The sequence below is a fragment of the Ascaphus truei genome, chromosome 4 (assembly GCF_040206685.1).
Source record: "Ascaphus truei isolate aAscTru1 chromosome 4, aAscTru1.hap1, whole genome shotgun sequence".
Taxonomy (NCBI): domain Eukaryota; kingdom Metazoa; phylum Chordata; class Amphibia; order Anura; family Ascaphidae; genus Ascaphus; species Ascaphus truei.
The window spans coordinates 142,761,658-142,778,103 of NC_134486.1; the positions used below are offsets into that span (position 1 = coordinate 142,761,658).

The 16,446-nt window shown below is 44.8% G+C and overlaps 1 protein-coding gene across 1 annotated transcript in view; it reads left to right on the top strand.

Annotated features, from left to right (window-relative positions):
- Nucleotides 1-16,446, top strand: part of LOC142492329 (uncharacterized) — a 43,046-nt gene that overhangs the window by 4,048 nt on the left and 22,552 nt on the right. The window contains exon 3 of the mRNA XM_075594982.1: nucleotides 13,936-14,511. Coding sequence (XP_075451097.1) covers nucleotides 13,936-14,511 — 576 coding nt within the window. The remainder of the gene's footprint in view (nucleotides 1-13,935; nucleotides 14,512-16,446) is intronic.

The following is a 16,446-nucleotide window of genomic DNA, read 5'->3' on the forward strand; positions in this document are numbered from 1 at the left end:
CGCCCCCAAGCGACGTGCGCGCCTCAAAGCCTATTGGCTGTGTTGTTTTGTTATAGTTACGGTAACTGCACTGTGTCATACACTGGGGCCGTTCACTGGGCGTTAGCCGAATGTTAATTGAGTGGGAGGAGTGTTAGCGTGCGTTTCACGCTGGTTTAACATGACGTCACACGTATTGCATTTGCGCATTGTGTTATCGGCCGTCCTTTCTGTCCAAACACGTCTGTTTAAAAAGAATACAGATGTACTCGTTTAGAACGAATGTAGTTTCGTATTCATTGTATTTGAAATAAAGATTTTATGTTGAATGGTATTTTCAAGATGTATTGAACGCACAACGTACGCTTTGTTTTGCGCATGCGCTAACAGTTAGTGCAGCCAAGCGTGAAGTGCGTGCGCACACTAAGATGTGCGCGCACATTTTTCAGTATACAGGCAACGTTCACATCATATACATAGTTATGCCTGCTACAAATTTAAAGAAACATTACATACTGATGTACACTTGTACTTCTAACATATAAGTGAGTGACGTGTGTATGTACACAATCATATAGAGCTGTGTAATGCGTTGTCACGGATACATATATAGTAAGGTGCCATATTTGACCATCATGTGTTTGCTGTATTTCAGAGATGTCGGGGAAGATACAATCGGATCAATGTATGATTTCAGAAGAGTCTACCTTTATATGAGATGGTTGTGAGGAAGAGCCACCGACTACTATACTACATATGGAACTAATTTTATATTGCTTGCAGCGCTTATTAACAAACAATTAAAAATGTGATACCCTTATGCCTATATTGCATAAGCACTTAATTAACATAATGATGTTGCAAAATAGTGCCTCATGAATTTTTATTGAGTGTTCTTTAATGACTACTATCATTTTATGGCATGGTGTGTTTTATATATAACAACCATTCCCACTCTGCTAACACATTTGTGAATTCTATTGTGTAATGGAACGTATGACTGTCGAAACTATGTAACAATAATAATAATAATAATAATAATTATAATATGAGCATGTTCATGTATAGCGCTGCTAGTTGTACACAGCGCTTTACAGACACATTTTTCAGGCTGAGGTCCCTGGCCCGTGGAACTTACAATTTATTTTTTGCCGCCTGAGGCACAGGGAGATAAAGTGACTTGCCCAAGGTCACAAGGAGCCGACACCGGGAATTGAACCAGACTCCCCTGCTTCAAAATCTCAGTGCCAGTGTGTGTCTTTACTCACTGAGCCACTCCTTCTCCCAAGGTAAAGGACACTTACAACCAACTAGCCATTTCTTGTTAAAAATCTCTTGTTACATGGGTATGTTGATAAAATGGTTTGGGACTGTAGCAAATAATGTTATTGGCCAGATGTTGTGGTCCCCTACAATGCATGATGTTCTGATTATGACATCAACATCATGTAATGAAGTACGTTTCTGTGTATATTTCATTAACCTAACTAACTATAGTTTACTGTGTTTATTAAACGTTCTAAAAATACATAGTATAGTCAATATGATGATATAAGCTACCATAATAAAGCTGGTGTTATCATTTGTCGGTGTTATACATGGATCCTACACAAATTGATACAGACACAAACAGTTGTCTTACAAAGTGTGTCTATGCTAATGTGCACGTGATTAACGTTACAATTGTGACAATACTTGATAATTATCATCATGATAATGATGAAGTGACGTGATTTATATTGCAAAAATATTACCAACATTGTCATATTGGTAAATTATAAATGCTAAATGACAGTAACATTAGTGACAAATTTGTCTTCTCTGTTAACAGTTTAACACTTGGTACATGTAGGACACATCCACACACGTGTGACTTATACATACACATGTCACAAATGTAAATTAATGTTGACTATTAATTCCTAGCATTACAAAACACCAACATTGCTAAATATAAGATGTAGTACGCATTGTTGTGATTGCAGACATTCATGCATGGAGTTTTATGATCAGTCAATTTCATCCGTGATGAATGATCTCCCGTAAGTAAAGAAATAACTACAGTTATCCCCTTGTCTCCAAACACCTCTATATTACATTAATGGAATTTATAAGGAAACATACATAAAATGTGATGAAATGTGAGTAATCATTTTCTAATACAATGCACATGAAAGCTCAAGAGTAGCTAAATGCATATACATGATACAGAAAGTACATATATGTAACATTTGTGTTTAAACCAATATGTTGGGTTTTGACTTCAAATAATTATAGGAAGATTGATGTAGGCACATCTTATGACAGATGTCAGCAAATATACATACCATGATCAGTCATACTGGAGATATACCTATAATGCAAAGGAACAATATATAAATTGCAAACATTGACATGCCATCTTCAGTACCGTAAACAACACAGCAAAGTGTGTATTTGGTGTTAAATGTGCAACACCATGTATATTTCATGACATTCAAAATGTAAATCAGGCTGGTGTACACATCATATGGATGTACATGTTACACTGCACCAATAACATTGTATGTAAGCATACTAGAAGCATGAATGAGTATGGGCATAATATGTGTATTGTGTTAGCATAAGGAACAACACAATGCTAAAATATTAGTGCTTTGCTACCCCAGTTGTATTCACATACACACAACTAAAGTACAATTGAAGAGGGATTATATAACCTGTGCAACAATAACATACCGGTGCCACATCCCTTTGTGCACACAGCAGAGAAAAGAAAGGTGTGCAACCCATATTCATCTGTGTCCTACCAGAAGGGTATATAAAAAAACATTATTGTTAAGATAACATAATGTAACTATAAAAGTAGAACTTGGAACATATATGTTTTTACTTACAAGAAAAAAATGAATTGATGAGATTCTGGCGTGTCTGGCCACCACTGGCTGTTTGTTCATTTTCAGCAGCTACATGGGTGGGATGCTCGTCTACCAAAGGCTCAGCTAGGTCTGATTGTACATTGTGCCTGAGTGCAACATTGTGCAAAATGCAACAGGCAAGGATAATATCAGACACTTTTTGAGGCTTGTATAGAAGAGCCCCACCAGTTCTGTCCAGACACCTAAATCTGGTCTTGAGTAGGCCAAATGTCCTCTCTATAACAGATCTTGTAGATATATGGGCTGCATTGTACCTCTCCTCTGCTTCAGTTTGAGGGTTTAGCACCGGAGTCAAGAGCCACGGCCTAATTCCGTATCCTGAGTCACCTATAATGAATGGAGCACACATAAGCTGACATTAGTGATCAAATTGTACAATGCCAACATTACTAAATAAAAATGTGTTTTGTGTTAGAACATGTAAATGTGTACTCACCCAGCAGCCAACCATGTTCAAAATGTCCCTCTTCGAACGCATGGAAGACTGAAGAGTTCCTCAGGATAGAGGAATCGTGACTGGAACCAGGGAATTTGGGTACCACATGCATTATCCTCATCGTCGCATCACATACCACCTGTACACTGGCGACACACTTTATTGAAGTGTGGCCAGTTCCGCAAGCCGGGAGATTTCCCGGCTTGCAAGTGGCATCCCCTCGGCGTGCCGCGCGTCACCGATGCGCGGTCACGCGTCATCGGGTGCCTGCGCCCCCTGCACGCGCGTCCAGGGCTCCCCGAGGGAGCCCTGGTGTCCCGCGATGTGGGGGACGGCGGCAGGGGGTTCCGGGGGACCCGGCGGACCCGGAGAGGAGAGGGAGAAGCCACGATCGGCGGGCCTCTCCTCCGCTGCTTCGGCGCGCGCCCGGCACCCTCCAGCGCGAGCCAGGTAACTGCTGCGGCCGAGAACGGGCAAATGCTCGAATAAACTCAGCCGCAGCAGTACATTGAGTGAATGGTAGTGCTTACGATTGCGGTACACATGCTCACTCTGACTAGGTGCAATCAAAGCAACATGTGTGCAATCGATTGCACCCAGCACACATGGTATCCCTGCTATATTATAAAAGCCAGTCCTGACTTCCAGCCACTCTGTCGCCTCTGTAGGAAAATGAATATAATTCCTAGCGCGTCTATTGAGTGCATAGAGAAACTGGGTCAAGGCCCGCGAGAATGTACATTGCGAGACCCCGCCCACTATGCCCACAGTTGTCTGGTATGACGCGGAAGCAAGATAATGTAATGAGCACAGCATTTTAACAAGCCCAGGGACTGCACGACCTCTGGCTGTGAAAAAATCTAAATCTCCCCTTATCTCCTGATAAAGAGCTAAGATTGCTGCTGAACTCAAACGATAGCGACTTACAATCTCCTCCTCACTCATCCCATCTAACAGGGTTCTCTCCCTGTACACACGCGGACGAGGCACAACTTGTCTCCTCTGTCTTCTCCTCTGATCTCCTGTCCCTCTACCTGTCCCTCGGCCTGTCCCTCTCCCTGTCCCTGTCGTATCCGCGTGACTGTCCCTGTCACTGTCACTCGGTGTGTCCCTCCCTTGCCCTATATGATTGTCTTCATCATCAAGCATGTCATAGAAAAGAATGTTCCTCCGTCTCCTAAACAATCTCAACATTTTGAAATGAGTAGCTGTGAATGATCAGGTAATGGGCGTCCTTTAAATAGGTATGTGATGATGTCAGGTGACATAGTAAAATGCAAGGTGTTACATTAACATAATAAAGTACTTCTGTGGCAAGCTGTGTGCAGTTCATGTTATAAGTATTTGTTGTGTGTATTCTGCAGGGAATGATGATATTTGGCAATGATGTGACGTGAACCTTTGTAGAAACATTGCTTGCAAATAAATAGTTGCATGTGCAATGCATGTAACACTTGTGAACGCAACAGTCAGTCATGTAATTAGGCAAAAAGGCTGAGATTGACGTGGGAAAAGTTTTGTGTAACATGTGTAATTAGGCATGTTATTGTGACATGTTGACAACAATGAATAGTCGTGTGCATATGCATGCATTTCTGTAAGGAGGATAGTTGGTATAGAATGAGTTAACAAGGTGTCCCAATGCTGAATTACTGTACATGTGTGTATAAGTTAGGTTGAAGTGCTTGTAATGCTACGGTTACAATGTAAACATGCAATGTGATTGAGCGTCCAATAAGTGACGTCATGAAAATAGGGAGGACCCAAAACTATATGTAAACATGAGAAGACAGATGTACATGAACGTTTAAAGATGCGTGTCACATTACAAGCATTGTGTAATGTAAAGGAACATGAATATACGGTGTATGTGTGTCATGTGTAACATCATGTAAATAATTGTTGCTCAGTTCAGTAAAATGTGTGATATGATGTGAGGTTCTCCTTTAAGAGTTGAGTATAGTATTTTCCCTTGGCACATCATCACATGATGAGTAATGTGACCCGCAAATGCTGCAAACATGTAAAAGTATAATGTTATGCAAATAATACACGTCAGCTGTGACACAATGCAGGGAATGCCCCCACACTGTAATGCAAATGACGTTTGTATTGTGAGCAATGAAACGTAAACAGTACTATACTGTTATACGTCCCCGCTCCATTGACTCCATTGATGTACAGAAGTTTTTTTTTTCTAAGTGCCGTTGCGGCAGCCTTAGCGATCGTTCTCCCCTCCAAACTGCCAACTTTAGTTGGCGGGAGAAATTGGCCATAACATCTCAATTTCGTAGTGCCGATCAGGCCCGATAAGCTGGTTTTTTTTGTTGAATCCAGCCGATTTAAAAAAGTGGCGATCAGTGGCGAAAACAGGCTTATCGGCAGCCGACTGGCCATAACAAAATAATCGGCTCCGAAACATGGCGATATCAAGCACTTATCGGCGCTTACTGAATCTCAAACCCAATTTTGGCTATAAAATGGCGATAATTCCCTTATCAACGCTTACTGCATGAGGCCCTAAGTCTTACTTATTACAGGCAACTTGTGTTGCAAACGTATGTAAATGCATGGCTCAGCTGGTGTAGCTTTAAGAGACAATTTCTAGAAATGGATGATGACATGTTGCAAGGGATTCTTGTAAGCTTCATACTGAACTGGGTACAAAGAGGGCTGTTAGTTGATGATATTTGTGAAAAAATGGCGGATATTGCATTTCTTTCAATTGGCAGGTCAAAATTATTGGACTAATTAATTTCAATTAAGCAGCTGTTAAAAGATAATGCAAAAGGTAGAACGGTGGGACACAAAAGAAGGCCTGTCACACCAGGTTTGTTGCTTAAGATTTTGAAACCTGAATAGTGTTTGTTTTTCAATTATTGAGAATAAATTGTTTAAAGCAGTTTTTGCAATGGTGTTTTTTGCTCTGAGCTAGTCTCAGTGAGTAAAAAAATCGCACGGGCAGTCGGTTCATTTCGGATGTAGACGTCACAGATGATGCATTGCATTTTTATTAGGTACTCAAAAGCAGATCAGTCAGGGAGAGAGGTGGGTTTGCAACTATGTATGCTAGTATATTGCCAGGTAGTCTTATATGTTCAGTACTAAATAAACATGCAAGATTATTTAAAGATGAGGCCTAAGGTTCAGGGTCCATTTTGTACAGGAAAATGGAGCATGGTTGACTAAGTTTTCAATTTATGTGCTATGGCCTTGTTATGGATGTTGGGAATTGCTAATAATGAACTTTGTTTGCTTTTATTTGTATAGATGCAGCAACAGAGCCGCACGTGTTGGTTTAAATTATTCATTCATTAAAATAATTGCTCTTTGGGAGTCATAGCACTTCAGGTTGTATGTAAGGCCTAACTTAATGAGGGAATAACATATATTTTCTATTTTTTTCAGGTGTTGGAAGGAAGGTGATTTAGATACTAAGACATTATTTTATCCACTGGGAAGCTATGAGATTGAGACAGTGATCAAACGATGTTAATTTGGATTTGACAGCCAAACAATTTTCAATGCATTAGTTGGGGCATAAGGGGCTTAAATGGAAACAAATTTTACCACAGTTATTGTTGAACAATAAGGTTGCCAAATGTTATTTTTAATATGATATTGGCAATTTTTAGACTTTGGATTTAACTCATACAATTAAAAGGGATTTGACCAAGTTTCTGTTGCATTCCCTAAGGTAATTTTAGTTTGGTACGCAATCGTGCCATGTTTAAAATGGTTGGTTCTGGGGTTTGTAAAATCTATTTGGAGTATGGTTGTAAGGCATGTTGTTTTAAAAGGTGGTGGTATAGGCTTGTACTGGCATAATTTTATATACTTATCGGATATTGGTTTGACAAAAGATATAAGCTTTATTTTGTTTGGAAGAACTGAGCCCAATTTAATGTGGTAAATAGCTCAACGGTGGCTAAAATAGGGTACATTTTCATTACGTCAGTTCAGGAATGTTTAAATAGTTTGCTTGGTTGTTACAGTAATTTAGGTTGCCTTTCTGGGGGGCGTAGCCATTGTTATTTTTACAGTTATTTTCTCTGTCATGGAGACGAGAGGTTAATTCATTACGTAATGGTTAATTGATGTCTATAAAATAGGGTTAATTTTCGTTACCATATACGAAAAAAACACAGAGCGCACCAAAGGTAAGTAAAATATAATGTGCCGTACAAGTAAGAATAAGTAGAAACTTACATATAGTGTAGCTTCAGTTCAGCAGATAAAATTAGACTGTGTCCTTGTGGCAAATATTGAGTCCGGGTGGAGTCAGGAGCAGGATGGTGTCATGGGGATAGACCTGTAATACAATTTTATATTTGTGAGGACTACTGTAGATTGAGCACACAAGTTGAGCAAAATAAATTGTCATTTATTTCCTTACTAGACAGACACACGACAACCTCAGAATATACTTAACAAAATACTTACTGAAAGTAGAAACGGGATAGAATGTCCAGAAAAGTGCAAAGCACCAGAATATTGTCCGTTAAATTGCAGTCTTTTTGCAAAGGCGCAAATTGCCAGCCCAATCCTTCTGTGAACGTTGCCAAGTCCTTTCTGGTTCGTTGGGGTCTGGTAGATACCCCCAGCAATAACGGAGTCCTGGCGCAGAGTTATGTCCTTGGTTCCGATGTGATAAGACTCTTTGAGTCCCAGGGTTGTTGCTGCTCTTATCCGCTGTTAGAAGCGTGATGGAAGTCCGCTCACATTGTAGAATGGAAAACGAAAGACAACGGGGATAGCTTGGGCAGCATGTATATAGGGTTTGAGAGCCTATCTCCAACATGCCCACCCAATCCCCCTCGTGGGAATTTTCTCATTCCCCAATCCTCAACTTGCTCACAGTTTGCAAAGTGGGCAATCTTGGATTTCCTGTTACTACAGCGCCCGTGTGACATTGCCACCTGGGCTACTTAGCATAGGTGCCCTCCCCTGTTTACCTGGCTTCTTCCAGGCTAGGGTTTTCCCCCCAAGGTGTGAATTAGCCCAGGATCTCTCATTGAGAAACCATCCTGGCTATTTCACACTTGCGGCTCTGGGGTTTTTCAACTGCAAATCTTCCCCAGACCCAGAGGCGTCGCCTCAATGAGGGGTCTGTGAAGTTTGAGTAGGAAGAGCCCCCAGCTCATGTATGTAAAAACATTTGGTCACTAGCTGCATTTCAAAGACGAATAGAAAAAATGCATCCTGCCTGCCCTTTTAAACCTGCAACCAAAAATTCACTTTATTAAAAATATGTGTTTCCCTTATCCCACAGTTATAATTTTCATATGTGCGTGCTTGGGGTGTTACACTGGGGCTGCACACCACATTTCAGGTTGCTAGCCCTTTTCCTTCCCGAATTTTGGCTTCTTCTTGAACTGGCAATGCTGGGCTATGGGATTTTCACGTCAATTGACTTGCGGTTCCAGGCTCTCACGTCAATTGACCAAGTTCCCACGCCAATTGCGAATTGCCTTTCAAGACGCGCCATTAACTGGGACAGAGATACATTGTATCTGAGTACCACTTGAGACGGGAAACCTACAAGCCTTTGATTAAATTGACTCTGCGGTTACGGCTTCCAATCTCAGTAATGGATACCTACACTGGCGACACACTTTATTCGAGCTCGGCTAGTCCCACGAATTCGGGTATACCCGGGTGTATTGAGGTTTGTGACTGTTTTCTGCCCGGGTGCATTGAGGTATTTTCCAAGCAGGGATTGAAGCATTTTATTCCCGCTGGCTGCAATACTGCACAGTATATATATATATACTGCATTACAATTCATGAATTTATGCCATCTGGTAGACACGCGAAGCATTGCAGCCTATTAAATCCTAATCATTATCATTTAACAGATCAGCCGCCCGTCAGCCAGGCATGAACCCAGGCTGGGAAGGCAAACGCAACGGGGCTTGTCAGAGGTGAGGAGCGGCGCATTCCAGGTATCTGCCAGGTACATACTGGGTATTTGCTCGAATAAAGTGTGTCGGTGCAGTATACTTGGCAATGGAACAAATTGACCGCCCCAAGCTTATCCACTTAACTTGCGGTTTAGCGTTCGCAGCGGCATCTTGTGTCCAAAGCCAGTAACTTCAGTGTACTAGGTTATACACTATTGCAGGCACATACACTCCTGCAAAATGGGGACAATAAGGGCAGAGGGAAAAAGCACACATGTACAGTGCACATAAAATTAACCCCTTCATCCCCAATACGAAATAGGGGTAACCAGCCGAGCATACTGCCTTTATTAATGCGCTGATTACCCACAATTTCGCCACAGATGGATGTTCTGTATAGAGCCCGAGAACCAGCGCGCTGGGATCGGCTTCTACTCGTAGATGCTTCCGGGTTCAAAGGTCCCTCATGCACTACAGCTGTGCACGTCTCACCCGCTCCCTGATTGCGCATTGAGAGCTCCTGGATCGATGCAAACACACAGGACACAGACCACGAGAGCTGCTACCACAACGTGTTTCGCACTTTACAGTGCTTCGTCAGGCGGTGCTTGATTGCTGTCATACCATAATTATATATACCCTCCATTCTAAATGGAATGGTTAAAGTATTTAGTTAAAATGAGTAAGTGCCGGATATATGATAATTAGCCATCTAATATTTAAAATCTCCTGATCTCACAGATTTGGTATCCAAACTTTTAATTTTCATTATGTCAGTTCAGAAATGATTAAATAATTTGGTTGGTTGTTACGGTAGTTTAGGTTGCCTGTCTGGGGGGCAGAGCCATTGTTATTTTTACAGATGTTTTCTCTGGCTGGGAGGAGAGAGGTTAATTCATTACGTAATGGTTAATTTATGTTTTTATGATAGTTTAATAGTGTGCTGCGGCCTTACCACCACCTTATAATTGTGCTTGCTGTGAGTAATTTCAGTGAAGCAGTGCTGTAGTGGACGGTACAGTATATTGCTGTATACACCCCGTGTTATTATCGAATAAATAGCGTTGTGACAGTGAAGGGGTTAACAAGGCTCATCAATAAAGGTCAAGCCCACTTGGTTAACCCTGACCCATGTGTTAGGGGCTTAGAGTGTCAGCTCTGCGACCCAGGTATCGAAAATGTATTAATGCAACTGTATACTGATTTTTCAACAATAAAAAATTATGTGGTTTTTGCCTTTACTGGGGTGCTGGGGATCGGGAGATTTCTAGGCTGTAAGTTTCATGGTGGGTTTGTTGGAGAAAGTCTTTGCAGAATGTGTCTATGTATCGGGGTTCCGGAGTTATGGGATACCCCAACAGTTGTATCCGGAGATTGAGTGATATTCTCGGATACAGCTAAGCACATTACTCCGCCAAAAACGGACTCTGAAAATATTCTTACAATTCACCGCCAGGATCCCTGCTGCAGCATCATCCAGAAAAGGTAAATGGGTATGAAGGGGTTAAACTATATCTGCACGGAGTCCCTAGTGTAGCAGGGGTTCCCCAGTATAGCCGAGGAACCCACATACATACCCAGGTACAATGAGCCTAGAGTAGGGGTTCAGCGGATACTCCAGCTAAGGTTATAAAGCGGAGTATCTTTGCAGTGTTTTAAAAGTATTTTCTAATGTATGCCAAGAATGAGGCTAGTGATTGTAGGGAATATACACTCACTCCATTCCTGATGCCAGAATAGGAACCCATAACTTTTAGCACACAGAAAACAGGACACAATATATTTTATTAAATGGGTATAGTTTAATATGTATACTGAATATATATATTGATAACCTGTATATGAACTGAGGGCTTTCTAAGTCCTGGATTCCGGAAAAAACAGATAGCTAACAGGTGGTGCCTGTGTCTGTCCGGAGTCCATACTTGAAAGACCCAGGGATGCCAAGGTGTTAGAACAGGAGGGGCACTGCAGTTAAACTTGAGTACCCACGTCCTGAGCTAGCACAAAGGCTATCCGACGATAATTTGCCAAAATCCAGACACTGTGGGGCCTGGGCAGCGGGGTGGGGCTCAGTATGCAAAGAGGCAGAGGGGCCAGGTTAGCCCATGCTACCTGAGAAAAGGTGCCCTCCCGGTTTTACAATACCGGCAAATCGGTGATTGGCTGGCAGGAGAATTCCCACTCTCTGATAGGCTCTTCAGGTTAGTGAATGAAAGCATGAAAGCTTAAGGGAGCTTGCAGCCAATGAGGAGCGCAGATTCCAAGCGCCAAACCAACAGCGGCAAATTCAAAGATGCACAGAACTGAATAGACATGAGCCGGCTTCAAAGATTTTGAAGGCAGAAAAGTTTCTAAGTCCAGCTTTTTAGAACGTAGCGGTCGCAGCAGGCATTGGATGCCCAAAACAGTTCCAGGACTTTTGTGAGTAACTACCGGTCATTGGAAAGTGCTCTAAAAAGGTGATCTTAAGGAATTTTGGTCTGGAAATGGATTTATTCGTTAACCCCTTCACAGTAAGTGTGTTAATCTTGAATTGTGTAACTTTGTGTGTCTGCCTTTTACGATAAATAAATTACCATTTATTTTACCATCTTGTTTTGCTCAATCAAATGATCCCGGTTATAAAAAGGTGTTGTAGAACCTAGTCTCCTGTGATAAGCTTATAAAACTGGTGGCAGCGGCGGGACAGGTTGAGCCTATGTTATAAACTCTGCGGGGCTTATAACATAGCGAGAAACTTGAAGATTGCGAGCTCCGAAAACAAGCGGTAACCTACACACGTTACACAAAGCAAGAAAAGCACAGGTTCTCTTTCCCCTTAATTTAGTGCCTGCGGGTGAACATGGACAAATGATCAGGAAGGTACCGGTCATGGAACCGAACAAAGATTGTTGCCCCGGTTTGAAAGCTATGGGCTACTGACAGACAGTCGGTCAAAGACTTTACTGGAGGAGGATTTGGAAGCTCACGAAGCTCGGATGGCTTTACACGAGGAGGACTTGTTTTTAACTGCAGTTGCAGTGGTAACATTTCAGCAAGGGGCACAGGATGGACATGGGCAGGGAGCAGGTGCCCACATGGATGTTATTGGGGCATCAGTTCGGGGGAGTGCGGCCGTGGTAGCCCCAGTGGCTAATGGACTTGCCACACCCGGAATCGCCGCACTCCTTGCCTCATGAGCAGAGGGGGCTACCCTGGACGAGAGTGTCCGGCTGCTTGCAGAAGCACAAGGAACATCAGTCCAATGCTCCCATCTTGTTAACGGAGAGCAAGCAACCACCCAAGTGGACCATCAAAGCTTCGGGAAGTGTAATGCGTAGCTCACCACAAATGAGACGCGACTGCGGGGCTGAGGTAGGGATTGGTATAGAACGCCGACCACAACCGCGAGGACGTTTCTAGAGTGTAGGATAGTCTTGCAGGCCGGATAAGGGTAATACAGAACAGCATAAACGAGGTACTTGCCGAGTCTAGGAGTGTAGAGTAGCAGATCGTTGGGGTACGTAGCCGGAGTCAGGATTGGAGAGAGTATAGTAGTCGTAGAGCCAAAGCCAGGGTCAGTGCAGGAGAGAGCAGTGTCCTCGTATTCCAATGCCAGGGTCAGTGCAGGAGAGAGTAGAGTCGTCGTATCCAAAGCTAAAGGTCAGCGCAGGAGAATATCACAAGGTACAAGTTCCAGGCAGGGTCAGGCAGCAAGGTAAAGGCAGACAGGCACAGAGTAGTGAGGTTCAGCATCAGACACAGGAGTTATGCTCGGCAAGGTATGGGAGTGCAGAGAGCATATTTAAAGGACTTCCCACCAATGGGAGGCATCCAGGAAGTGGGGCTGCAGTTCCTGATAGGCTGCTGTATCGTGCAGGTGCGTCCTATTGCATAGACAATTGAGACCGCATCAGAGGGTGCATGCGCGGCGCACGCAACCCACGCATCATGCTGGCGACCCGGTCACGCGCTGTCATCGCACGCCACGACACGCACGCCAGTACGGGGGCAGAGACCAGAAGCGGGACCCGCAGGAAAAGAAGGAGGAGCATGGAGTACAGCCGCGCCGTGTAGTCCTGACGTCAGGGCAGGGGCAGGAACGTGGGGCAGAGACCGCAGAACGATGGGGAGACCGCGCACTGCACACATGCTGCGCGTCAACGCCAGAGGAACGGGAGTGTGCCCTGTGCCCAAAATCAGAGAAGCCGACGGAACCCGCGCGCCGCGTGTAAGTGCCACCATTAGGTTGTCTCTCTTGAGTGTCACAGGAGTCAGAAGAGCGAGTAAGGGTTAAGGGGACAGAAGCACCAGAATGGCAAATCCTCCCAGGAAGTTCGTGGATGGCAAAGACAATATTTTTGTTTTTATCAGGAAATTTGAAGCCCAGTGTCACAGATACAAGGTACCATAACGGGACTGGGTTTTGCGTCAAGACCCATAATTGTCCGGTGCGGCCTAAGAGACTTTGCAGGCAATCGCACACGAGGATGGCAATGACAACAGGCATGTTAAAGCCCTACTGTTAACCCAGTATGACCTCACCCCAGAAGCGTATCGTGGCATGTTTTGGTCCGAGGAGAAACGGGTTGATGAGTCCTACACGCTGTTTGGCTCCCGCATTGCTCTGCATGGAGGACAGTGGGTGGCGGGGTATGGTGCCACTAAGTACCACTGGCTTCTGGACTTGATATATAAATAACAGTTTTTGCAACAGTGTCCTGCGGATGTGCGGGAGTGGATATTTGATCGCAAGCCAAAGACTTACACAGACGCTGCAAAGCTGGCTGATGAGTTTGTCACCAGTCAGGTGGTGTTGCTAAAGAAAGGGGCTACCCAGGACACAGCCACTCAGAAAAGGGAGCCAAAAGTACTCCTTTGTGTAAGAGTAAACCTGCAGCAGCAGACAGCGCACCCAAAGCTACAGAGTTCCAACATGAAAAGAGGTGCTATCAGTGCAACAAGACTGGGCACATCAAGCCAGACTGTCCGGACCATTCGAGGTCCGGCAGACTCCATAGACTCCATAGACTCCATAAGGGGCAACGCTCTCCAGATGCGAGGCTGGTCGCCTGTGTGTGACAGGCACACACACAGAGGAGCCAAGTACAGCCCTCGGACCAGCCCTGCGGGGAACCTCCATGGAGAGATCTGCACTTGTCACCCAGGAACCAGCAGCGGAGACAGATGGACATCAGATTGCACCAGTCGGGATGCAGTCCAACGATGTCCATCAGAGGCATCTGTGACCAGTGCTCGCCAAGAAGCCGGCTTACTGGACTCCGGTGCCACTGTTACCCTGGTCCAACCGGATATGGTCCGGCCAGAGGATTTGCTCCCGGGCACAGGGATGCAAGTGATCATGCCAGATGGAGGACCGAAGTCCCTCCAGGTTGCTTGGGTCTTTCTTGATTGGAGTGTCGAATGTGGCATGAGGGAGGTGGGGGTATTGTCGGGGTTAGATGCTGAGGTCCTCCTTGGCAATGACTTGTAACATGCGTTTTTATGACTGAGCTGGCTCCTGTTGCAGCAATTACCAGGAGTCAGTCATCAGGAGTTGCACCTGAAGGCTCTACCATCCCCCTGCAATTGGGACCAACAGTTCAGGGGTCTCTGAGGAGACCAGGAAGGTAAGCCAGACTGGGTCATGACAGTGCACTGACTTACCTTCACCTTTACCTGTTCCCTGTTTCCCTGACTTAGAGACTAAGGAGGGGTGGCCAGAATTAGGGACACAGTTTAGGGATGCGGTGAAGTCTGATCCCAGCTTGGAGCGCATGTGGGTCAGAATGGTTCTCATGGCACCACGGGCTCTTATATAGAGAGCAGGTGGCTATGGGTCTAGATAGGGTCTGAACCGGTAGGAGACAGTTAGTGGTACCCAGGGAGTATAGGCACCAGTTGTTACAGGTAGCCCACTCAATTCCACTAGCTGGGCATCAGGGGTCACTCGGACGAGTGCCCAGCTGATGCAGCATTACTACTGGCCGGGGGCATCAGGGGCAGTGGCAGATATCTGCCGCTCCTGTGATGCCTGCCAGAGAGTAGGTAAGGCGGATGATTGGGTGAGGGCACCCCTGAACCCGTTACCAGTAATTGGAGAACCATTCCAGAGGGTATCTATGGATATAATGGGTCCTCTCATGATCCCCAGTTGGTCAGGCAAGCGCTACATTTTCACAGTGGTGGATTTTGCCACCTTTTATTTTTATTTATTTTTATTTATAAAAATATTTTACCAGGAAGTAATACATTGAGAGTTACCTCTCGTTTTCAAGTATGTCCTGGGCACAGAGTAAGACAAATAATACACAGGCGGCACACTTTATCCGAGTGCGGCTCATTCCGCAAGCCGGGAAATGTCCCGGCTTGCGAGCCGCACTCCCTCAGCGTGCCGCGCATCACCGATGCGCGGTCACGCATCATCGGGTGCCTGTGCCGCCTGTACGCGTGCCCAGGGCCCCCCGAGGGAGCCCTGGTGTCGCGTGGATGTCACGACGGTGGCGGGACGTTCCGGGGAACCCGGCGGACCCGGTAAGGAGAGGGGGAAGCCCCGATCGGCGGGCCTCTCCTCCGAGGCTTCGGCGCGCGCCCGGCACCCTCCGGCGCGCGCCAGGTTACTGCTGCGGCCGAGAACGGGCAAATGCTCGAATAAACTCGGCCGCAGCAGTACATGGTTACAAATACAGTTCCATAAATGAACAGGGTATACATTATATACTGCTGCGACACACTTTATTCGAGCAAATGCCCAGTTTGTACCTGGCAGATACCTGGAATCCGCCGCTGCTCACCTCTTGCATGCTGCGTTGCGTTTGCCTTCCCAGCCACGGTTCATGCCTGGCTGATGTGTTAAATGATAATGATCAGGATTTACTAGGCTGCAATGCTTCGCGTGTCCACCAGATGGCATAAACTCCTGACTTGTAAAGCGCCGAATCAGTAATGTGTGGGCTTGCAGGTGTTTCGTTTAAAAAAGATACTGTACCACAGTGTGCCATTGTACAGTAACTTGGCCTTGGCCTTGAGACTGAAGGAAGAGTTGCAAAAATGTATCAATTTAGGCTTTACATATTAAATAAAGACAAAAACCAGTTTCAGTTACACTATTCTCCAGAGACCCACCATGAGTGTTCAAGTGCAGCCCGTGTTCCAAAAACCTGACAGAAGTTATGCTTATTTGATATGGGCCGCTATTAATGCAACAGAGGATAAGATGGCAACAGTT